At 46.6% G+C, this 25593-nt stretch overlaps 1 protein-coding gene across 8 annotated transcripts in view; it reads left to right on the top strand.

The window, feature by feature from the left end:
• EP400 (E1A binding protein p400) overlaps positions 1 to 25593 on the top strand; it is a 601391-nt gene that overhangs the window by 357192 nt on the left and 218606 nt on the right. For all 8 annotated transcript variants that reach the window (XM_069215336.1, XM_069215331.1, XM_069215335.1 and 5 more), the window contains one exon: positions 24090 to 24248. In XM_069215336.1, the coding sequence (XP_069071437.1) occupies positions 24090 to 24248 (159 nt within the window). The remainder of the gene's footprint in view (positions 1 to 24089; positions 24249 to 25593) is intronic.

Here is a 25593-nt window from a genome sequence, read left to right as displayed (position 1 = left end):
GGGCATTGTAACACGAAGCTTGAGCCTTTGAAGCTCACTGCTAGGTGTTACAGTTCCTGCAGGGGGGAGGTGTGAAGCACCTCCACCCAGAGCAGGCTTTGTTTCTGTCCTCAGAGAGCACAAAGGCTCTCACCGCATGAGGTCAGACACTCGTCTCTCAGCAGCAGGCTGGCACAGACCAGTCAGTCCTGCACTGAACAATTGGGTAAAATACAGGGGGTATCTCTAAGATGCCCTCTGTGTGCATTTTTTAATAAATCCAACACTGGCATCAGTGTGGGTTTATTATTCTGAGAAGTTTGATACTAAACTTCCCAGTATTCAGTGTAGCCATTATGGAGCTGTGGAGTTCGTTTTTGACAGACTCCCAGACCATATATTCTTATGGCTACCCTGCACTTACAATGTCTAAGGTTTTGCTTAGACACTGTAGGGGCATAGTGCTCATGCACATATGCCCTCACCTGTGGTATAGTGCACCCTGCCTTAGGGCTGTAAGGCCTACTAGAGGGGTGACTTAGCTATGCCACAGGCAGTGGGAGGTTGGCATGGCACCCTGAGGGGAGTGCCATGTCGACTTAGTCATTTTCTCCCCACCAGCACACACAAGCTGGCAAGCAGTGTGTCTGTGCTGAGTGAGGGGTCCCTAGGGTGGCATAAGACATGCTGCAGCCCTTGGAGACCTTCCCTGGCATCAGGGCCCTTGGTACCAGGGGTACCAGTTACAAGGGACTTACCTAGGTGCCAGGGTTGTGCCAATTGTGGAAACAATGGTACATTTTAGGTGAAAGAACACTGGTGCTGGGGTCTGGTTAGCAGGGTCCCAGCACACTTCTCAGTCAAGTCAGCATCAGTATCAGGCAAAAAGTGGGGGGTAACTGCAACAGGGAGCCATTTCTCTACAAGTATTGTGAAAATAGTGGCTACAAAACATAGTACAAAAATATATATATATAAATGCAACTGTAAAGCACATTTGTATGCTGGGAGCTTGAGGAAAGGACCATACAGAGTGCTTGTGGTAATTAAAAACACAACACCTCCGAGCTTGCAAATAAAATAATTGCTTATTATGAAAATTAAAAAACTAAATGTTAAAAAAGAGCAAACAAAACAAGCCCTAAGGACATGGATCGGATTGAAAAGGAGGCCTTGAGATCATTTGGGGTTCAGAGGGACTTAAAATATGATGACAACTTCTCTGAATATTGGGGGCAATCGTATCACTTTCATGTGGAATCAAGTGAACTCTATTCTTACTCGACATATGAGGTATGTCAACCATGAGATTGCTTTAGTAAAAGGGTGGCATGAACGGGTGCACTGACATGCCAAAAGTGACTTACTAATGCTCTATCCGGCTTTTTCAACTTGTGGACAAATCATTTGGGGCCATAAACATTATTGACTCTGTGTTATGTTAGAGAAAACAATGGTAGTGTTAAGGAAACTTTCCATAGTATTTAGCTAATGTACATTTCATATCAAGTGTCAGTCTCATTCAAGTAGACTTCTCGAGTGGGATACCAATACCTGTGGGAGCTGATACATTGCGATGCTATTTAAAACTGAAAAAAAGGTCAGGCCACTTTGAACCTCTAGCTCTTTTAAAGGTAGTGTTTGGGAAATCCAAATAAATGTTTCACTTCCACTGGATTGCCAGAAAAAAGCCCATGCACTAAGAAATCACCAACTAGCCAGACAAGACTCTTTAGAGTCCATCATAAAGGCAGAAAAGAGCCAGACCAAAAGCAAATGACAAAACCAGGGGACGCTTACAAATCCCCAAGAAGAACTCCCTTGGAGCAGAGGAGCTGCTTTCCTGCATCTGCAGGCAACCAAAGAAGAACTGTGAATACCCGGGATTGCTAAAAATCCACCGCCAGACATCACCTCTGCACCCGAGCCATCTAGCCTGAGCTGAAGTGGGCCAACTGTTGTCAGTGTGGTTCCCAGGCCCACCAGAAACTAAGCCCACCTTGGGTTCTCCCAGTGTGGATGTCCAGACGGCACTTGCAGCTTCTTTCTGCTGGGCCCCTCCAACTGCTCGTATCCTCTGCTCCGAAAGCCAGTGCCAAAAGACACCACTACATCCAAGCCCCACAGCCCAAGGAGAAGTGGATCAATTGTGTTCCTACATGCCCGAGGATCTTAAGGGTCGAGTCACGGTGTAGGTTCCCCCGGACTGGCTGCCCAGTCCCTGCTTGCAGCCTCTTTCTCACCTGACCCATCTCCATTGAAGTAAATGGGATACCCAATGCCGTAACACACCTCTGCACCCAGACGCCCAAGACCTCCCCTAAGTGAGCTGTTGGTGTGTCCTTGGACCTTGCCCCATACTCACTTCAAGTCTAGAAGAACAGTCCTGTAAGTCGTTGTTAAGTACCCGTGTGCAGTGTCTGTTGCTTTCCCATAGGATAACATTAGGGCACACGAGGCTGAAAAGCACCTCTGCACCCAGATGCCTCCTTGGGTCCAAAAGGGACCTGTTGGTGCTGCTCTGGATCTTTCCCCATACTTAATTTAACTCAAGAAGATGGATCCTGTAAGTCGCTGCTAAGTACCCATGTGCATTATATGCTTTTCCCCTACAGCATAACATTACTGCTCCAAAACTTGCACTGTCAACTTTTGAAAACACTAACAATTAATAACTTGCAAAGTACTCACCCGATTCTGATGATCTTGATATCAAAATGTACATAAAAGTATGTTAAATTATTAAATTGGTGTCAGATTTCTTCATTGTGTATTTCTCGCGTACTCCCTTTGTGTGTGCAATACGTGCTTAGCACTGCCCTCTGATGTGCCACACTGCTCGCCCACCCCCCCACAAAAGACAGCATTTGGAATGTTATTTGTGCGTCTGCAATTCCTCTGCGGGTTGCTTGTACTCTTTACACAATGTAGTTCTTTTTGGTCCACTATATAAAGAGCCAGCTTCCTATACAAGCCATGTGCACATTTTCAGCATCCTCCCAGCTCCCTCTGGCATGCCTTTGGACGCTAGGATCTGAGGAGCCTTCCAGTCCGGAAGCAGTCAGCATATCTGTCCTTGACACTGTTTGTCCATTTTGACTGCTGTGGGTCCTTTCAGAGGCTGACACCCAACCCGACTTCAAACCCAGTGCCACAGTTCTCCACGTTCCCAAGAGTGTAGCCACCAGAGGAGGATTCTATTGTCTTATCTGACTCTGAGGCAAACCAAACTCAACCTAAACTATGCTGCAACTCCCACAACCACATTCAGATTCTGGCCGAACACTGCCACCTGTTTGGTCCAGAAGAGTGTGGTAGCTGGAACTTGTGAGCTTGAGCATCCGTCCTCCGATCAGGCTGGTGCTACAGGAGGATCTTTTGTCACAGCAGCAGTGCAGGGCCCTACACGCAGGCCTGTGCACCCTACACTTCCATGTGTGTGGCTAGCACAGCAGCAGTGCAGGGCCCTACACGCAGGCCTGTGCACCCTACACTTCCATGTGTGTGGCTAGCACAGCAGCAGGGCAGGGCCCTACACGCAGGCCTGTGCACCCTACACTTCCATGTGTGTGGCTAGCACAGCAGCAGGGCAGGGCCCTACACGCAGGCCTGTGCACCCTACACTTCCATGTGTGTGGCTAGCACAGCAGCAGGGCAGGGCCCTACACGCAGGCCTGTGCACCCTACACTTCCATGTGTGTGGCTAGCACAGCAGCAGTGCAGGGCCCTAAACGCAGGCCTGTGCACCCTACACTTCCATGTGTGTGGCTAGCACAGCAGCAGTGCAGGGCCCTAAACGCAGGCCTGTGCACCCTACACTTCCATGTGTGTGGCTAGCACAGCAGCAGTGCAGGGCCCTACACGCAGGCCTGTGCACCCTACACTTCCATGTGTGTGGCTAGCACAGCAGGAGTGCAGTGCCCTACACGCAGGCCTGTGCACCCTACACTTCCATGTGTGTGGCTAGCACAGCAGCAGTGCAGGGCCCTACACGCAGGCCTGTGCACCCTACACTTCAATGTGTGTGGCTAGCACAGCAGCAGGGCAGGGCCCTACACGCAGGCCTGTGCACCCTACACTTCCATGTGTGTGGCTAGCACAGCAGCAGGGCAGGGCCCTACACGCAGGCCTGTGCACCCTACACTTCCATGTGTGTGGCTAGCACAGCAGCAGTGCAGGGCCCTACACGCAGGCCTGTGCACCCTACACTTCCATGTGTGTGGCTAGCACAGCAGCAGTGCAGGGACCTACACGCAGGCCTGTGCACCCTACACTTCCATGTGTGTGGCTAGCACAGCAGCAGTCCAGAGCCCTACACACAGGCCTGTGCACCCTACACTTCCATGTGTGTGGATAGCACAGCAACAGTTGACTCCCTTCAGTCTACATTCTGAAGTAGCAGATGTCATTATAGCAGCCAGGCATCCATCTACGAAAACTGTTCATGCCGGAAGCTAGGATAAGTTTGTATCCAAGTGCCGTTCCTGCCATATTAATTCATTACAGAGCACGTTTTGAAGATTTTCTGCTTTTTGTGCTGTCTTTAGTCCAGCAAGAACGTGCCATGGGATGTGTTTTGCTGCCCATTTCGGCTTTTTTATTTGTTGCTTTTATAGAAACAACATGTTCTAACTTTCTTTGTGTATCCTTTTGAACTGATATACCGCTGATAAGTAAAGTCTCCTGACTCTCAATACAGTCTTTCTAATATCAATAACGTCAGCTTGTTATGGGAGTAAGCTACGTAAATCGTAGATAAGTTTATTAGCAAAGTTAATTAAAACCAACGCTAATCATATATTTGTGCCTTATAATCACTCAAACGTGCTCTTGAGTTAAAATTGAAATACACATAAAAAGGTTTGATTTGTCCTAATACTAATCCATTTCTTAAAATATTAGGCTTAAAATGCATAAATAAACCTACTCAACTGATTTTGTCATTTCTTAGTTGGTCTTAAGTTCAAGCACTTGTTTTAATCTATGAAAAAGTGACAGTGCATCCTATTTACTAAAGTAACACAAGTTCATAAAGGCAGGTAAAACATAATTTAAACTGATTAGTCAATCTAAGTGATCTAAGACTCCCCCTATTGTGCACACTAGTCCTTCAAGTCTACAATTTGGCACTGTTTTCTCTGTCCACCCAATATGCTAAGATTTACCATTTAAGTACTCATCAGCATGGACCCATATATCTTTACAGCGACTATGCCTTCCAGTTGTAATCTATGTACTACCTACTCAGCTATTTTCTCCATTTCGTTATGGGCCTGAACCATGGTTTTAGTCCCCCGACAAGGAAACGGGATTGAGAAACCAGTTAACCAACTAATAACAGCCGGCCTATATGAGCGTATGTTCAGTGACCTAAGAATGTTTTTCAAGTACATTCTCCTGTATTCTGACAATGCCGGACACACACAAGAAACATGAGCAAGTGTCTCTTGTTTGTACCCACAAAGGCAACAAGAATGTGACTGTGCTTGCTGTCTCCATGAAGGAACCATGTCTTTGGTTTCCATCATACCAAATCGCAAAAGCATACATTGATGTTTCAGTGTCTGGGTGAAGGGTACTGCTAAATAGTCCTGAGCCCGTAAAGATTTATATGATGTTAATATGGTCCAGGCATGTCGTCTTCTAGAGAGCGTATGTTTGTAAGTAGATAAGGACAGTAACCGAGTGGCAGCATTTGCCTTCTGATAAAACTCCAATTCGCCCGGGCTCATGTCCCATGCTTCTTGAAGCCTAGATCCTTAATAGAGTTGTTTAAGTGATGACCCAATGTGCCTTTATCATTAAGACGCTGTTGCTCCTCAATTTCAATCCAGCATAGGTTGTTGATGGTACCAGTCTCTGCTGCTCGCATTCTCCAACAAAATTTAATATAAGCACATTTACTCTGATGCTCATAGTTTTTCAGACCAAATTCTAAGTCTACCTGAGCTGGGGATACTGAACGTGGGATCTGAAACACTGATTTGTAAGCCTTCGTTTGAACTCGGTTATAGAAAGCTGCTTCCTTACCCAACATTATTTGGGCCCCGTAAGTAAATGTGGGCATTAGCCATGCCTTGAATCTATAGGTCAATGATTGGGCCTTTGCTTGAGCAGCAGCAAGCTGCGGTTTAAAGGTCAAGTGATGGTCAATGGTGAAACCTAAGTATTTGCATACAGGGACAACCTCCCCCTGTGTTCCATTGATAAACCACGCAAAAGATTTGAACTTGGTATCAAACAATCGGACTACCTTAGTTTTGCTCATGTTCAATTCCAGACCTTGCTTAATAATTTAAGTCGTAAGTGAGTCAATACTGTGCAGTGTAGTCCGACTGGTGTTTGAGTAGAACTATGTTGTCTGAATACTGTAGCCATGCTATTCCTTCCCTGGCCAAAACCAACCTGTGACTATTTAAGGGTGCGAGTGCGTCGGCCAAGTCCTCAAGGTATTAATTAAACAGCATAGGAGCTAGTACACATCCTTGCTTCAGACCATTTGCGGTTTGAATTGTGTTAGTGACTTGTCCACCCTTTCCAATTTTAACTTGCGTCCAAGTACCCAAATATAAATCCATCACTGCGTTCATTAGACTGCTGGGAAAGTCCCCAACCTTTTAATTTTTCCCATAAGCGAGTTTTTGGGGCACGGTCAAAGGCGGACTTCAGGTCAATAAAACATGCAAATATACGACTATTCTTTAGTCTGGCTTTAGTACCCTGCAGAGCCAGTGCTGCCAGATTGGTTGAGGCTCCCATGCCAGCTCTGAAGCCTGTCTGACTTTGTGGTGATAGTTGCCTTTCGTGTATCCATACCGATAGTTGTTGCAATAGACAGGCTGCGTACAGTTTTGCATCAACGTCTATCAAGGCTATTAGCCTGTAGTTTGAGGGAGATGCACCTGTCAAATATCTGGTGGAAGATTTTGCCTTTCCAAGCATCTGGAAGCCGCTTTGTACCCTGGAGATCATTAAAGAGCAGCACCAGATAATAAGCCCAGTATGTATAATCTCCTCTGAAAAGGGCATTTGGGATCCCACTCTGACCGGTGGCCCCTTCCAATTTTAAATTTTTTTATGAGGCCTCTCAGCTGTTCAATGTCTATGTCCGTTAGAGTGTATTCTTGTTCAGTATCAGATAGAGAGGAATCTTTTTTTTAGCTTCACTCCATAGCCAAAGTTATCCATACTTCGATTGTGGTGACTTGCAGCCAGAGCGACCTCCTCCTTCCCATGATGGTCTGGGAGTGAATACATTGTTCGTATGTGGGCTTCCCATGTGACAGGGTTTATACATGCATTCGGATGTCTATTATTACCCTGGCTTGGCCCATTCATCAATTGCCAGAACTTTTTATTATTCTTCTGTTTGTTAGACATAAGGAGCTTGGTCTGCAGATTTTCATAGTATCTGTTTTTCCATCCAGCAATTTTTCTTGTTTTTGGCTCTCAGATCGAGAAGCCTTGTTTTATCAGGGTTCTTTCCCCATCGAATATCCTGTGCCACTTCTTTTGTTTCACTAGACACTTGTTTTTTTAAAAATTTACACATTGTTCTATTATACCCTGGGTGCTCTACAAAACCACCCTTAACCTTATTATTTACCTCGATTGCCATTATGGGAAGATGATTTTTAATAGGGAATTTGTTCAATAGTGAATCACATGAATGCTTCCAAGCCATCACTCGTTCTCCTGGATTCAGTTCTGATTGTTCCTGCATTCTTATTTTTTCTTTAAGCTCTTCCATTGACCCTGCACAGCGATACACTTCTTCCATCACTTTCCCAATGCCCGGCCCCCACCATTTCAGTTTTTTTGTTATCATAAGTCGCAGGGGCAGAGATTATGTTTGCAAACGGTATCCGTTTCTATTTGTGCCATATCTTAATATGTTGTGGGAAGTGGTCGCCCTCTGGGTGTTCTTGCGGAGACTGATGGCAGTGCAGTTTCACTTATTAATGTGAAGTCAATTATAGATTTTTTTGTATCACTCAAGAAAGTTACTTGTATATATGGAACGTCTCCTGGGAAGGACGTCAATCGACGCAAGCCGAGATTTTCAAACCTTTTATTCAGATGGATCCCATGGTAATGGTTTGTACTGCCTTTACTCAAATCTATGTTGAAATCACCCGACACAATAAAGGTAGCATCCTTACATTGCTTCTGCAGCATTTTTATGATACTTAACAATATATCCATGTTTTCCCTATTTTGGTCTTTATTCGGATGGATATATACATTAATCAACTGCAATGTTCTGTCAAAACCAGATAACTCCTGGGGTTCCAACTTTATTGGCGACAGCCAATCAATTCCAAGATCAATCAGTTTGATGACCCAGTTAATTTTAGTTGAACAGAACGTTGAAAGGCCACCTTTGGGGTGTCCGAATCTTTGAGGTTTTGCAGAAACATTCATCCCAGTGTATCCGGAGATTTGAGGCGGCTCCATACACCAGGTTTCCTGCAACATGAAAATGTCGAACTGCTGTAGAACATCAGCGCCACCGCATCGGTTACCAAATGTTTCAAACAGTGGGCGTTCCAGGAGCATATGTAGATGCTGTCATCAGTTGCTGTTTGTAAGGAAATGCCTCCTTGGCATGGTTACCCCCTGACTTTTTGCCTTTGCTGATGCTATGTTTTGAATTGAAAGTGTGCTGAGGCCTGCTAACCAGGCCCCAGCACCAGTGTTTTTTCCCTAACCTGTACTTTTGTATCCACAATTGGCACACCCTGGCATCCAGGTAAGTCCCTTGTAACTGGTACCTCTGGTTCCAAGGGCCCTGATGCCAGGGAAGGTCTCTAAGGGCTGCAGCATGTCTTATGCCACCCTGGAGACCCCTCACTCAGCACAGACACACTGCTTGCCAGCTTGTGTGTGCTGGTGAGAACAAAATGAGTAAGTCGACATGGCACTCCCCTCAGGGTGCCATGCCAACCTCTCACTGCCTATGCAAGTATAGATCAGTCACCCCTCTAGCAGGCCTTACAGCCCTAAGGCAGGGTGCACTATACCATAGGTGAGGGCACTAGTGCATGAGCACTGTGCCCCTACAGTGTCTAAGCAAAACCTTAGACATTGTAAGTGCAGGGTAGCCATAAGAGTATATGGTCTGGGAGTTTGTCAAACACAATGGCTACACTGAAAACTGGGAAGTTTGGTATCAAACTTCTCAGCACAATAAATGCACACTGATGCCAGTGTACATTTTATTGTGAAACACACCCCAGAGGGCACCTTAGAGGTGCCCCCTGAAACTGTATCCAACTATCTGTGTAGGCTGACTGGTTCCAGCAGCCTTCCACACTAGAGACATGTTGCTGGCCCCATGGGGAGAGTGCCTTTGTCACTCTGAGGCCAGTAACAAAGCCTGCACTGGGTGGAGATGCTAACACCTCCCCCAGGCAGGAGCTGTAACACCTGGCGGTGAGCCTCAAAGGCTCACCCCTTTGTTCCAGCACCGCAGGACACTCCAGCTAGTGAAGTTGCCCGCCCCCTCCGGCCACGGCCCCCACTTTTGGCGGCAAGGCCGGAGGAAATAATGAGAATAACAAGGAGGAGTCACTGGCCAGTCAGGACAGCCCCTAAGGTGTCCTGAGCTGAAGTGACTCTAACTTTTAGAAATCGGATTGTGACCCCCTTCCCTTGGGAGGAGGCACAAAGAGGGTGTACCCACCCTGAGGGCTAGTAGCCATTGGCTACTAACCCCCCAGACCTAAACACACCCTTAAATTTAGTATTTAAGGGCTTCCCTGAACCTAAGAATTTAGATTCCTGCAACTTACAAGAAGAAGAGGACTGCTGAGCTGAAAACCCCTGCCGAAGAAGAAAGAAGACACCAACTGCTTTGGCCCCAGTCCTACCGGCCTGTCTCCTGCCTTCCAAAGAAACCTGCTCCAGCGACGCTTTCCCAAGGACCAGCGACCTCTGAATCCTCAGAGGGCTGCCCTGCTTCAAGAAAGACAAGAAACTCCAGAGGACAGCGGCACTGCTCCAAAAAGACTGCAACTTTGTTACAGAGGAGCAGATTTAAAGACCCCTGCAAATCCCCGCAAGAAGCGTGAGACTTTGCAACACTGCACCCGGCGACCCCGACTCGACTGGTGGAGAACCAACACCTCAGGGAGGACCCTCCGGCGACTCCGAGACCGTGAGTAACCAAAGTTGTCCCCCTTAAGCCCCCACAGCGACGCCTGCAGAGGGAATCCCGAGGCTCCCCCTGACCGCGACTGCCTGACTCTAAGATCCCGACGGCTGGAAAAGACCCTGCACCCGCAGCCCCCAGCACCGGAAGGAACGGAACTTCTGTGCAGGAGTGACCCCCAGGAGGCCCTCTCCCTTGCCCAGGTGGTGGCTACCCCGAGGAGCCCCCCCCCTTGCCTGCCTGCACCGCTGAAGAGACCCCTTGGTCTCCCATTGAAACCTACAGAGAACCCGACGCTTGTTTGCACACTGCACCCGGCCGCCCCAGCGTTGCTGAGGGTGTACTTTTTGTGTGGACTTGTGTCCCCCCCAGTGCCCTACAAAACCCCCCTGGTCTGCCCTCCGAAGACGCGGGTACTTACCTGCTGGCAGACTGGAACCGGGGCACCCCCTTCTCTCCATTGAAGCCTATGTGTTTTGGGCACCTCTTTGACCTCTGCACCTGACCGGCCCTGAACTGTTGGTGTGGTAACTTTGGGGTTGCTCTGAACCCCCAACGGTGGGCTACCTTGGACCCAAAACTGAGACCTGTAAGTGATTTACTTACCTGCTAAAAATAACAATACTTTACCTCCCCCAGGAACTGTGAAAATTGCACTGTGTCCACTTTTAAAACAGCTATTTGTGTTTTATGTGAAAAGTATATATGCTACTGTAATTATTCAAAGTTCCTAAAATACTTACCTGCAATACCTTTCAAATGAGATATTACATGTAGAATTTGAACCTGTGGTTCTTAAAATAAACTAAGAAAATATATTTTTCTATAACAAAAACCTATTTTGTCTCTGAATTGTCTGAATTGTCTCTGAGTGTGTGTTCCTCATTTATTGCCTGTGTGTATGTACAACAAATGCTTAACACTACTCTTTTAATAAGCCTACTGCTCGACCACACTACCACAAAACAGAGCATTAGTATTATCTCTTTTTGCCACTATCTTACCTCTAAGGGGAACCCTTGGACTCTGTGCATACTATTCCTTACTTTGAAATAGTGCATACAGAGCCAACTTCCTACACTGTTTTTCCATCAGGACCGTTTACGGCTATAGTCGTTTAAGGTTTGCCTTTCTACTTGTTTGTGAGTCAATGGCGTAGCAATAAATACTTGTTGGTACGTGCCATGATGAAGCATACTTTGATGCTTTACTATTGTTAAATGTTCCCGTCTACTTGGGGAGATTTCAACTCCAGCCGCTCCTTTTAACACCGAGCCCCCCTTCTTTTTTCCAGTAGCAAAGGTTTGGAGTATCGAAGAGGTGCTAATTTTTGTAGCGCAATGCCCCATGCACTGAAGGTGTCTTGATGTGCCAGAATTTTGTCAACAATGGCAGACGTGGCCCAGGATGTTAATGTTGCATCTTTATGTTTGTCGTTCGGATGGGGAGTAAAGTCCACAGTTATCAGTTGTGTCGTGGAGATATGAGCCAGAGACTGAATTGCATTTATAAGCTTTATTATTGTTCCTCTGTTTAAAATATCAAAACCCCACTTCGAATCGTAGCAAGGGATTAAGAATAATTTATTATCTTCCGGAGCCACATTCTGATGCGATATCTGGCATCCTGGCGCTCCTATTAGAGCCTGGCTTTTTGTATAATTCTCTGGCCAACAGTGGTGTTCCTTGCTGGTGATCGGCTTATTGTTTCCCACAAGCTGGTTTTGTGAGCTTGTGCAATTTTCAGTACCTGCATATTTTTGGTTATTTTCCCAATATTTGCTGGCTTCTAACATGGCATTATTCCACTGATTGCCTTGTCCTGGGTGCTGACAAATAGTAAGTCCCACTTCCAAGGATTCGCTTACAGCAACCTCACCTTGCGTAAGGCTTCCACCCCGACCTCCGCTGATAATTGGGATTTTTATCTTAAATGACTGGTGCTGCTGTTTTGGTTGACTACTGGGAGCAGGTGCTCCTGTCGTGGGATTGTCCTCTCTATCTGGCTGCACTTCCATCATCTGTCTGGACATTATCCTACTTTCTGCCTTGTTACTATTGGCTGTCCCCTCTGGTTCCTTGCTCTGCGTGCCATTGGATTTAGCAAATGACTTTTTTGCTGGACCCCCTTAAACTTCTTCCATGCTTTCCTTTGTTGTTTCTTTTCCCTTTTTGTGACCGAGGCCTCATGCACTGCTAGATCCCAGGATGCTGTTCCTACAGTCCCGCCCATAGCAGAGCTTATTTCTCGTATGCTGAGACCTGTCCTACCCTCAGTTATGCTCTAAGTACTTTCTTGACTAGGAAAATGTTTAACAATTGGGTTTTTGCTTTCGTGTGGACTTTCCACTTCGTTGAATGCAATTTTCTTGTCCACAAGGTTTTTATACACCATATCTCCCCTGCAGAAAAGTTGATCTTGTGTTCTTAGGGCCTGTGCCTTTACTTCTTTCAAGATGTTGTTTGAAATTTTGGTGGCCTTTTGTGAATTGTCGCTTATAGAGGCACACTGACCTGTCACTTGGTGAGTATATGAGTGGGTTTGAGCCCTTCTTATCAAGTCATTGATTGCTTGAAGCTTCTTGTCGATGCTCACTATGTGCACTGCCAAGATGTCAAGTAATTCTACCTGGGTGTCTTGTTTATCTGTTTGAAAGTGGATGGCTCCGGACATCACATCCATGGTTGATAACACAGTCCTCCACGAATCTCCTGTGTCGCTAGATGTTGGTAGTTGCACGTTAAGGTTGACTCCCATAAAAGGGTCCACTGGGGCATTGGTTTCCTCTTGACGGGCCAATGCGATGTCGGCTGCAATTACCTGTGTATCAGAGGTCATTGGACTCATTATTTGGCACAGGGAGTCTTCCTTCATTGGTGAGCTAGTGCTGCAGGTGGGTCTTGAAATTATTTTTAGGGTTTCCGGACACTCCTCCCTGGCAGCCTGTTTGCCTGAAAATGTGTCTGAGAGGTCGATTAATGGATGTTCCTCTATCATTATAGAGTCAATATTGTTTCCCTCTTGCAGTGGTTGTACATTATTATGTGGAGCACTGACTCTGACTCCAATTGTTCCAGTTGCTACGGTTTAGAGTGGAGAATGAGTCAAATTGGTAGCAGTTATGAATTTCTGCGTTAATCATTAAGCCTGTGTTACTAGAATGCGGATTAAGTGTATTAGTTGCTACCGTGTCGACGCAAGGCCTTTCCGTGTCCTGAGTGGACTTCACAGCCACTGCGACCATTGTCTCAGAGTTGATGGCTAACGGTGGGGCAGAAGATGCTGTGCCGATCCAGGCCTCAAAGGGATTCTCAGCCGTCTTGGTTATCAAGAAGTCACTGATTTTGTATCCTACTTTCTTGTTGGTGATCAGTGATTTATGAGAGGTTTTCTTAAACATTGCCCTGAAACCCATGCGGGTCAGGCCAGCCTGCAAGATCTACTCTGTTGAAAACTTTTTCGAACTAGACAAGCAGCAGGGCCATGTCTCCAGGCCAGTCTCCAGCGTGGGCAAGGGTGAGGTGTAGACGACATATGCAGTGTTGGGTGCTGCGGTCTGGCATCAAACTGCATTGGCCAGGGTGCATTAGGGAGATAAGAACCAACTGAAGCCTGTGTGCTAGGGTCTTGACTTATTTCTTAATAGCAGCGTTTATCAGGGAGTTGGGGTGGAAAGACCTGCAATTTAGTGAAGATAGGTTAGTTTGAGGAATGAAAACGGTGGTCTCCAGGTCTAGATCCCTAAAAAAAGATCCCTTCTCGACAGTCTACATGTAGGGCTTGAGCACATGGGGGACAAGGACACCCCGAAACTTGGAGTAATATTCAAGGAGAAAACCGTCCAGGCCTGGAGTCCTACCGGACTTCAGGTCCCTGACAGCCGCATGAATGTCAGCTTCCATGACAGGTTCCTCCACGGCTATTCCCTGCGTCTGGGTCACCCAAGGGAATGGTATGTCGTCTATGAGTGGGTGTGATCTCTCAACAGGTGGTCACAGGTTTCACACATAAAGGTGTGTTCGATGGCATCTGTCGCTGTAGATACGCATGTTCTGCAATAGCTCGCCATCTGGTGTTGGGCCGGAGTGTTACAAGTTGTTTTTCTTCGAAGAAGTCTTTCGAGTCACGGGACCGAGTGACTCCTCCTTTTGTCTCCATTGCGCATGGGCGTCGACTCCATCCTCGATTGTTTTTTTTCCGCCATCGGGTTCGGACGTGTTCCTGTCGCTCCGAGTTTCGGAACAGAAAAAATAGTTAATTTCGGAAGATTTTCGTCGGTATTGTTGCGTTCGGGATCGGCATACTTACATTCAACACCGCATCGAAGATCGAAGAGCTCCGGTGCCCTTCGGGGTAATTTTTCGATCCTCCGTCGGGGCCTGGTCGGCCCGACCGCGTGCTGAAGAACGCCGATGGAACGGACCCCGTTCCGTTTCTGCCCCAAATGCCACAATAAATACCCCTACACAGACCAACACTTGGTCTGCAACCTGTGCCTGTCACCTGAGCACAGCGAAGACACCTGCGAGGCCTGTCGTGCGTTCCGGTCCCGAAAAACACTCCGAGACCGTCGAGCCAGAAGACTTCAAATGGCGTCCGCACCGACAGCCCGACGGGAGTTCGAGGAACAGGAAGAGGAAGGTACCTTCTCGATCCAAGACTCAGACTCCGAAGGATTCGACGATACACAAACCGTGAGTAAGACGTCGAAAACCACACAAAGAAACATTTACAAGGCCCAGGGGACGCCACTGCCACCAGGCCATGGCTCAACCCATAAAATCGGTGACCGACCGTCGGCACCGAAAAAGGCCCAAACAGTGCCGAGATCGTCCGACTCCGGTCGAGACACCGGCACGCAGCCTTCTCGGGACCGAGAAAGTGCTGGAGACAAGCCTCGACACCGAGATGCCGGTGTGGACACGGCTCGACGCCGAGACAGCGGCACCGAAACAGATCGACGCCGAGAGGTTTCGGCCCCGAAAAGGAAAAAAGTCACCTCGGAGCCGAAAAAACACGCAGACACAGTTTCGACGCCGAAACAAACTGCAAGCGACCCAGCTTCAGGCTCTTATACAGAAGAGCACTCGCTAACCTCCCAAATGCAGAAGCATAGGTTTGAGGAAGAGCTACAAGCAACTGATGCTGACCATACGCAAAAGCGTATCTTCATTCAGCAGGGGACAGGAAAAATAAGCACCCTTCCCCCCATTAGGAGAAAGAGAAGGTTGGAGTTCCAGACGGAACAAGCACCACAACCAAAAGTGGTGAAAAGAGTTACACCACCACCCTCTCCTCCGACCGTGATTAACGTTTCACCAGCACAAACGCCATCACACTCCCCAGCTCACACCACCATGAGCCAGGGTGACCAAGACCAGGACGCATGGGACCTATACGACGCCCCAGTGTCAGATAACAGCCCAGAGGCATATCCTACAAAACCATCTCCACCAGAAGACAGCACCGCGTACTCTCAGGTGGTGGCTAGAGCAGCACAATTTCACAACGTAAGCCTCCACTCAGAACAGGTCGAGGATGATTTCCTGTTCAACACACTCTCCTCCACCCACAGCTCCTACCAAAGCCTGCCTATGCTCCCTGGTATGCTCCGGCACGCAAAAGACATATTTAAGGACCCGGTCAAAAGTAGGGCAATCACACCAAGGGTGGAAAAAAAGTATAAGCCGCCTCCTACAGACCCGGCTTTCATCACAACACAGCTGCCACCAGACTCTGTTGTTGTAGGAGCAGCTAGGAAAAGGGCCAACTCTCACACATCTGGAGATGCACCACCCCCAGATAAAGAAAGCCGCAAGTTTGATGCAGCTGGTAAAAGAGTCGCAGCACAAGCTGCAAACCAGTGGCGCATCGCGAACTCCCAGGCACTACTTGCGCGCTATGACAGAGCCCACTGGGACGAGATGCAACATCTCATTGAACATCTGCCCAAAGACTTCCAAAATAGGGCAAAACAAGTGGTTGAGGAGGGACAGGCCATCTCCAACAACCAGATCCGCTCCTCCATGGACGCTGCAGATACAGCTGCACGGACAATTAATACATCTGTAACTATCAGAAGGCATGCATGGCTCCGAACGTCTGGATTTAAACCAGAGATTCAACAAGCAGTTCTCAATATGCCTTTTAATGAAAAAGAACTGTTCGGTCCAGAAGTGGACACAGCGATTGAGAAACTCAAAAAAGATACGGACACTGCCAAAGCCATGGGCGCACTCTACTCCCCGCAGAGCAGAGGGAATTACAGCTCATTCCGTAAAACGCCCTTTCGAGGGGGGTTTCGGGGTCAAAGCACACAAGCCAGCACCTCACAAGCCACACCGTCCAGTTACCAAGGACAGTATAGAGGAGGTTTTCGGGGACAATATAGAGGAGGGCAATTCCCTAGAAATAGAGGAAGATTCCAAAGCCCCAAAACCCCTACTACTAAACAGTGACTCACATGTCACTCACCCCCTCCACACAACACCAGTGGGGGGACGAATAGGTCATTATTACAGAGCATGGGAGAAAATCACTACAGACACTTGGGTTCTAGCAATTATCCAACATGGTTACTGCATAGAATTTCTACAGTTCCCTCCAAACATACCACCAAAAGCACAAAATTTAACAACACACCATTCCAATCTCCTAGAGATAGAAGTGCAGGCACTATTGCAAAAGAATGCAATCGAATTAGTGCCAAACACACAAATAAACACAGGAGTTTACTCACTGTACTTTCTGATACCAAAGAAGGACAAAACACTGAGACCAATCCTAGACCTCAGAGTAGTCAACACTTTCATCAAATCAGACCACTTCCACATGGTCACACTACAAGAAGTATTGCCATTGCTAAAGCTGCACGACTACATGGCAACTTTAGACCTCAAGGATGCTTATTTCCATATACCAATTCACCCATCGCACAGGAAATACCTAAGGTTTGTATTCAAAGGAATACATTACCAATTCAAGGTACTGCCTTTCGGATTAACAACCGCACCAAGAGTCTTTACCAAATGTCTAGCGGTAGTCGCTGCACACATCAGAAGGCAGCAAATACATGTGTTCCCATATCTAGACGACTGGCTAATCAAGGCCCATTCGTTAATAGAGTGCTCAAATCACACAAATCATATCATACAAACCCTCTTCAAACTAGGGTTCACCGTCAATTTCACAAAATCCAAGATTCGGCCACGCAAGGTACAACAATACCTGGGAGCCATAATAGACACATCAAAAGGAGTAGCCACTCCAAGTCCACAAAGAATTCAAAATTTCAACACCATCATACAACGCATGTATCCAACACAAAAGATACAAGCAAAGATGGTATTACAACTCCTAGGCATGATGTCATCATGCATAGCCATTGTCCCAAACGCAAGACTGCACATGAGGCCCTTACAACAATGCCTAGCATCACAGTGGTCTCAAGCACAGGGTCACCTTCTAGATCTGGTGTTAATAGACCGCCAAACTTACCTCTCGCTTCTGTGGTGGAACAACATAAATTTAAACAAGGGGCGGCCTTTTCAAGACCCAGTGCCACAATACGTAATAACAACAGATGCTTCCATGACAGGGTGGGGAGCACACCTCGATCAACACAGCATACAAGGACAATGGAACGTACATCAAACAAAACTGCATATCAATCACCTAGAACTTCTTGCAGTTTTTCAAGCACTAAAAGCTTTCCAACCAACAATAGTTCACAAATACATTCTTGTCAAAACAGACAACATGACAACAATGTATTATCTAAACAAGCAGGGAGGGACGCACTCCACGCAGTTAAGCATGTTAGCACAAAAAATTTGGCATTGGGCAATTCACAACCAAATTCGCCTAATTGCACAGTTTATACCAGGGATACAAAATCAACTCGCAGACAATCTCTCTCGAGATCACCAACAGGTCCACGAATGGGAAATTCACCCCCAAATACTGAACACTTATTTCAAACTCTGGGGAACACCTCAGATAGACTTGTTTGCGACAAGGGAGAACGCAAAATGCCAAAACTTCGCATCCAGATACCCACACAAACAATCCCAAGGCAATGCCCTATGGATGAACTGGTCAGGGATATTTGCTTACGCTTTTCCTCCTCTCCCTCTCCTTCCCTACCTGGTAAACAAACTCAGTCAAAGCAAACTCAAACTCATATTGATAGCACCAACTTGGGCAAGGCAACCCTGGTACACAACGCTGCTAGACCTATCAGTGGTACCCTGCATCAAATTGCCCAACAGGCCACATCTGTTGACACAGCACAACCAAAAGATCAGACACCCAGATCCAGCATCGCTGAATCTAGCAATCTGGCTCCTGAAATCCTAGAATTCGGGCACTTACAACTTACCCAAGAATGTATGGAAGTCATAAAACAAGCAAGAAGGCCATCCACCAGGCACTGCTATGCAAGTAAATGGAAGAGGTTTGTTTGCTACTGCCATATTAATCAAATACAACCATTACACACAACTCCAGAACATGTAGTGGGTTACTTGCTTCACTTACAAAAATCTAACCTAGCTTTCTCTTCCATTAAGATTCACCTTGCAGCAATATCTGCATACCTGCAGACTACCTATTCAACTTCCCTATATAAAATACCAGTCATTAAAGCATTCATGGAGGGCCTTAGGAGAATTATACCACCAAGAACACTACCTGTTCCTTCATGGAACCTAAATGTTGTCCTAACTAGACTTATGGGTCCACCTTTTGAACCCATGCACTCCTGCGACATACAGTTCCTAACCTGGAAGGTGGCATTTCTCATCGCCATTACTTCCCTGAGAAGAGTAAGCGAGATTCAGGCGTTTACTATACAGGAACCTTTTATACAACTACACAAAAATAAAGTCGTCCTAAGGACCAATCCTAAATTTTTGCCAAAGGTTATTTCACCGTTCCATCTAAATCAAACAGTGGAACTTCCGGTGTTCTTTCCACAGCCAGATACCGTAGCTGAAAGGGCACTACATACATTAGATGTCAAAAGAGCATTAATGTATTACATTGACAGAACAAAGAACATCAGAAAGACTAAACAACTCTTTATTGCATTTCAAAAACCTCATGCAGGAAACCCAATTTCAAAACAAGGTATAGCCAGATGGATAGTTAAATGCATCCAAATCTGCTACCTTAAAGCTAAACGACAGCTGCCCATTACACCAAGGGCACACTCAACCAGAAAGAAAGGTGCTACCATGGCCTTTCTAGGAAACATCCCAATGCAAGAAATATGTAAGGCAGCCACATGGTCTACACCTCACACATTCACCAAGCACTACTGTGTAGACGTGTTATCCGCACAACAAGCCACAGTAGGTCAAGCTGTATTAAGGACATTATTTCAGACTACTTCCACTCCTACAGGCTGATCCACCGCTTTTGGGGAAATAACTGCTTACTAGTCTATTGCAGAACATGCGTATCTACAGCGACAGATGCCATCGAACTGAAAATGTCACTTACCCAGTGTACATCTGTTCGTGGCATCAGTCGCAGTAGATTCGCATGTGCCCACCCGCCTCCCCGGGAGCCTGTAGCAGTTTGGAAGTTACCTTCAATTATTTATATATGTATCATCTCAACCTTAAATAAGTGCATACTTAGTCACTCCATTGCATGGGCACTATTACTACAATTCAACTCCTACCTCACCCTCTGCGGGGAAAAACAATCGAGGATGGAGTCGACGCCCATGCGCAATGGAGACAAAAGGAGGAGTCACTCGGTCCCGTGACTCGAAAGACTTCTTCGAAGAAAAACAACTTGTAACACTCCGGCCCAACACCAGATGGCGAGCTATTGCAGAACATGCGAATCTACTGCGACTGATGCCACGAACAGATGTACACTGGGTAAGTGACATTTTCATTATAGTAAGTGGGAAATGCCGCTGTGGTGTCTGGGGCCACAGAAACCATGCCTCGGGTCATGTCTTTCACCACAAGAATAAGCCGTGAGGCTATGTCACTGGTTGCCAGCCGATATAGGAGTGAGCCGTTTTTGTCACTGTGTTCGTAAATGCTTTGGGTAGCTGCCTGCCAGCAGCGGCGCGCTTCACAAGTGACCAGTTGTCGCAGAGAGGTTCTGTCTAGATCGAGTTGACAAGTGAGCGCTTGACTGACGACCCAAGCTGTCGTGGTTTCATTGTCAAGTATACGGGCCTCCAAGTCCATGATGTCCCGTTGCCTATACCCATACCTTTGTTTAAGTTAGCCTATCCCCGCATTATAGGTTTGCTAATTGCCCGTAGGGTACCAGTTCTCTGTACTAACCCTGTGTTAGTTTCAAAGTGGAAGGTGAGTCCCTCTGATAGATGTTCTAATAGGCCCTCGTCCATTGGGAACCATGCATTCAAACCCAGGATAGGGCGGGCGTGCAAAAGCACGGCACCCAGCCAAAGAAGCTGTGGAGAATGGTCCGATAACCCCAAGGGAGTATCAGTGTGCCCAAAGTGGCAGACACATCCACTGCAGAAAGAAAGATATAGTCGATCTGGGGCATCGTCCTGGTGGATGCTGATGTGTGAGAGTATGCCCTAACTTGAAGGTTCCAGACCTTCCAAACATCACAAAGGCCAAGAGGAGAGTGTCCAGTTAGTCAGAGAGCGGGATTGAGCACTGCAATCACAAGAAACAGGGCCAGAGACTTCTAGAAGTGGGTTGGTGACAATTCCTGGGGTTTTTAGGTCTTTTATTTAAACCAAACAATCCGTTTTTTTCTGCTCATGAAAACATCATGGGAGTTAAAGCCTGGAATCACTTACCAATCGTGCTTCGGCTACTGCAAAGCAAAGCTTGATTTAAATGCCTGATGCTCGGTGCCACTCTAATATAGTGGGGTTGGTAGTATTTGTTTCCTCCATTGCTCACCAGGTACGGCTATTGGCTGCTTTTTCTGGTTTTGGTATTGATGGGCTAGCGCCAGGATGCTCTTGTTTAGTGATCAAGTGCTTTACAAATACCATATTCATTCATTCATTCTTCACAACTACTACCCCTCCATACGAGCAAAGGAACAGACATGAACATTAAACAGATATGCTTAAAGCACATGCTATTCGAATAGATACTTCTAACTGCAGATTCCTCACCTCTTGAATACTCCTCCACGTGCAAGACTGTCCATAAAACTTTTGTCCATCGGTCTAACCCGAAAGTAGGGGTTGCCAACTCGTTGGATGCGGTAAATGAAATTTCTGTGACTCTGCCAATCCTATAAAGCGCCAGCACCCCCCTCCCTCCGTTGTTCCAACATCCATTCCCTTGTTTCCCTCGGCTTCAACATGATTCCGGAGCTCGAGAAAAAAAAAAAAACCTTTAAGCTGCAATAACATGTCCTCATCCCAAGACATCAGGGTTTATGCCTTGTGGTGAATGTGAGGGGAAAATGTCAATCACCAACCCCTCAGTACATCTGCCTGTGGTGCTTGGGCTCTGACGAAGACACCATGTCTTGCGAATTATGCCTGAGCACACACCCCTGGCCCTTAAAGAACTGGGAAGAGCCAAGGAAAGTAGAGGCAGGCTCTGGTCCTGGCCCGTTAGAAGTCTGCAGTGTTGTCTGAGTCTAGATTGTCCTGCTGAAGGCTTAAGTACAAAAGGAGACCTGGGAGCTAATGCAAGCACGGTAAGTCACTGAGGCCTTTCTCAGATTCCTCTTCTGAACCAGAATTGGGTGAGTCTTTCCTGCTTGAGGAGCTGGCAGCAACGGAGGCCCCGCCACTGGTGCCGGCACCCCTTGTCCCCATTCAACAACAACTGATTCCAGACTTTCTGGTGCTCTGAGAGGACTGGGCACTATATTTCAATGCCATGTTTGACATATTCAGGCATAAGATGGCCCTCTCTGGAACGACTTTGGGCTGCATAAGACCTGTGGGGATGCTGTTATGATTCCAAAAGGAGGGCCTTAATTCTGCGTCATTCCCCTCCTTTTTCCCTTTCCTGTGAGTACCAATGGCTCTGTTGACATCACACCTGTCGCAGACTCACATTCCGTCGAGGCTGTCACTGCCTGCGACACAGTAGATGTCAGTTTCCTTTGCATCCCTGAAGCAAATGCTTTGGCGCCCCTAAACATAAGTCCAGACGGAAGGCAGAGCGCCAAGTGGAAGAGAATCCATTCCGGGAGAATTATGCTCATTATGCGCTGTTTAGCACAGACTCTGAACATGAGGACTTTCAAGAGACCATACAGGAATTGCTAAGGCTAGTGGCATTGATGTCCACGAGCAACATCTTACCTGTCTATTATTAGAAAAGCAGCAGTTGTTCTCGAGGTGCCCTTGCCTTCTATTGAAATAAAAGACCAACATTTTCACCTGAGCTATGCGGCCTTCCTTCCACACTTCAGAGCCAATTCTGCAATTCATTTGGGCTCTTTCTAGACCCCAGTTAGGTTGTGTGCACCAAAATCTCCTCATCCCTGGCACTCAACAGGTTAATCGCCAGAAGATATATCTCTCCTCTGAGTGATCCATCATTCTTGTCAGAACATCAGTCACCAGAGAGTCTAGTTATTCAGGTATCTTATCAACCCAAGGACACACCTGCCTATTTTCCTACTGCACCATCTGATAGGTAACCTAAAAGGATTGAGTCTTGGGCCAGAAAGATCTTTGCAGTCTGGAGCCTGTCCTTAAAGTGCCTCAATGCCATATGTCCGCCAGGGCCCTCTGTGCTTGCCCTTTGGCACATGGCTCATGTACTTACTCTAATCTCTCCCAGGAACTTCAGGCCCATTCCCAAGACCTGTTATGGGCTGACAAGCAGCATCAGGGCAAGTGATACAGTCTAGACCAGGACTCTGTGACCAGGTTAATGGTGAAATCCATTACTGTCAGGTTACATGCCTGGCTGAGAACCTCTAGGTTTTCACCAGATGTCCAGGCCACCTTAATGGACTTTTCCTTTGAAAGTGCCAAACTGTTGGGGAGAAGGCTGACTCCAGCTTGGAATGCTTCAAAGCCAGTTCTGGCACAGCTCACTATCTTGTTTCACCTCCCCAAAGGAAGGAATTCCAGGGGATCCATAGGTTTTGAGGATTTGTGGGGGCTTCAACTTCCATCAGCACCAGGTGGCCTTTGGTCACCACCATTTTCAGAACCCCACTCTGTGACAGTACAGCAGCTGTGGAAAGGGCAGAGGACATGCACATCTCATGCAGCCATTACTCTCTCCTCCTCCATCTCACCAGCCACCGCAGGGAAGCAGATCTAGTTCTCCCTTGTTGGGACAATTGAGGCTGGTGGGAAGCCCTTTTTCCTGCAGGCCTGGAGGGTCATAACTTTGGGTCAGTCCGTCATACAGATTCTGTAAAAGGGGTATGCTGAACCCTTCTTTCAGTTTCTGGAGATTCCACATTAATGGTTAAAAGCCTTAATAAATAACCATGAAGGGGCTCAAATGGAGCTCCCTTCAAAAAGGTAAGAACCATGTTCAAATCCTTCTGCAGAATAATGAAAGGTGTGGGAGGGAGTTGGAGAATTATTCAGGAGGTGTGGAATCTGCAGGTAGATAGAGTATCCACAATAATCTTCCCTATAGAAGGCAAATAACTTTTTCTTTCACACTTAACCCTCCATAGCACCATTGGTTCACTCACCACACCCACTGCTTTCACACTTTCTGGCTATCTCAAATATATTTGCTGTTTTGTTTCTAAATTTGCCTTTATTGGAACACCTTTGTATGGGAACAGTTTGTTTAGAATAACAAATTACAAGGTTTTAGGTGAAAATAAAAGTAAAACTAAGAAATGTGTGCTCCTGTACTGAATACACGTGCCTGTGGAGGAAACTCTCTTCTCTGCTGATTCTGTTTTATTGAAGGTTGTGAAAATCTTATCTCTATAAAGTCAAAAACACTAGCTTTGTCAACTCTTGTTGTTCTCACCTTTGAAATTGACTTCTGCTTAGGCACTCAGCAGCCTCGAGGAGGTGGACGAAGATCCTACAAGCCAGCAACAAGATTCAGCGGCTGATCACAGCCCTGCCTTATTGCCACCCATTCTGTGTGATTTGGAAAGCGATGAGGAGCCCACACAAGCCTCTGAGCTAGCCGACCTAATAGATCAGGTAGGAACCGTGCTTTGACACAAAACATGAGGTACAGGGTACGTGGAAAAGAATGTGCCTGAACCATACTATTGAGATCAGTAGTGGAGTAATCTTGTGTTTCTTTGAAGTGGAAAGCTTCTCTCCTACATAAAAGAGGTCCTACGTGCAGAAACAGGACAATTCATCAAAGAAGTCCTGTGCTGTGCCATCTGAGGTCGAGTTCTCTGTTGCTAAACACAGAAGACTCTAGACCTGTTTTCAACTTGACTTGTGCTAAGCTCTCATTTTGCCAGTATCCACACTGAAGTACAAGATCTATTTGTCTTAAAGCCTTGGGAAATTATGCCTTATAAAACACAGTAAATTGTTACCTGCAGTAGTAGATTGAGCTTGTGGCATCCCCCTGAAGACCTCAGTAAAGAGCCCCTATGATCCTGCCTGTTAAGGGACACAATCAGGACTTTCTTGCTTAACGATCTGTTGCATGTGCACACGGCATACCCAGAAATGAGTTTGAATCAACAGATCTTTCTGTATTGTGGATTTATTATTTGTATAATAACTTTCTGTACTTTTTGTTGCCGCTTTTACTTTATGAAATAGTTATTGATAATTTACTTTCTTAATATATATTTTAGCTTCATGTATTTTGTACAATCGCTTCACAAGTTGTGTGCAGAATCATGATCTCTTGCACCCTCATGCGCTTTGCATGCTAACCTTATGACCTTTGCGGACTAGTCACATGCACAATACATAGCGCCTTGAGCTTTGTATACTAGCTTCTTGAGATTTTCATACTAGCCTTATGAGCTTTTGCTGCTTGCCTCATTTGGTATTGGCATTGTGAGCTTGGTGTTCGAGTTAAGACTTGTGCCAGTTTGTAAAATCTGTATCAAAATGATGTTTGTAGTGGGGATGATGCTTTAAGAGAATGTTGTGTTCGATGGCATCTGTCGCTGTAGATACGCATGTTCTGCAATAGCTCGCCATCTGGTGTTGGGCCGGAGTGTTACAAGTTGTTTTTCTTCGAAGAAGTCTTTCGAGTCACGGGACCGAGTGACTCCTCCTTTTGTCTCCATTGCGCATGGGCGTCGACTCCATCTTCGATTGTTTTTTTTCCGCCATCGGGTTCGGACGTGTTCCTGTCGCTCCGAGTTTCGGAACGGAAAATTAGCTAATTTCGGAAGATTTTCGTCGGGATTGTTGCGTTCGGGATCGGCGTACTTAGATTTCACACCGCATCGAAGATCGAAGAGCTCCGGTGCCCTTCGGGGTAGTTTTTCGATCCTCCGTCGGGGGCCTGGTCGGCCGACCGCGTGCTGAAGAACGCCGATGGAACGGACCCCGTTTCGTTTCTGCC

The sequence above is a fragment of the Pleurodeles waltl genome, chromosome 11 (genome assembly GCF_031143425.1).
Source record: "Pleurodeles waltl isolate 20211129_DDA chromosome 11, aPleWal1.hap1.20221129, whole genome shotgun sequence".
NCBI lineage: Eukaryota > Metazoa > Chordata > Amphibia > Caudata > Salamandridae > Pleurodeles > Pleurodeles waltl.
This window is presented reverse-complemented; position numbering and strand designations above follow the sequence as displayed.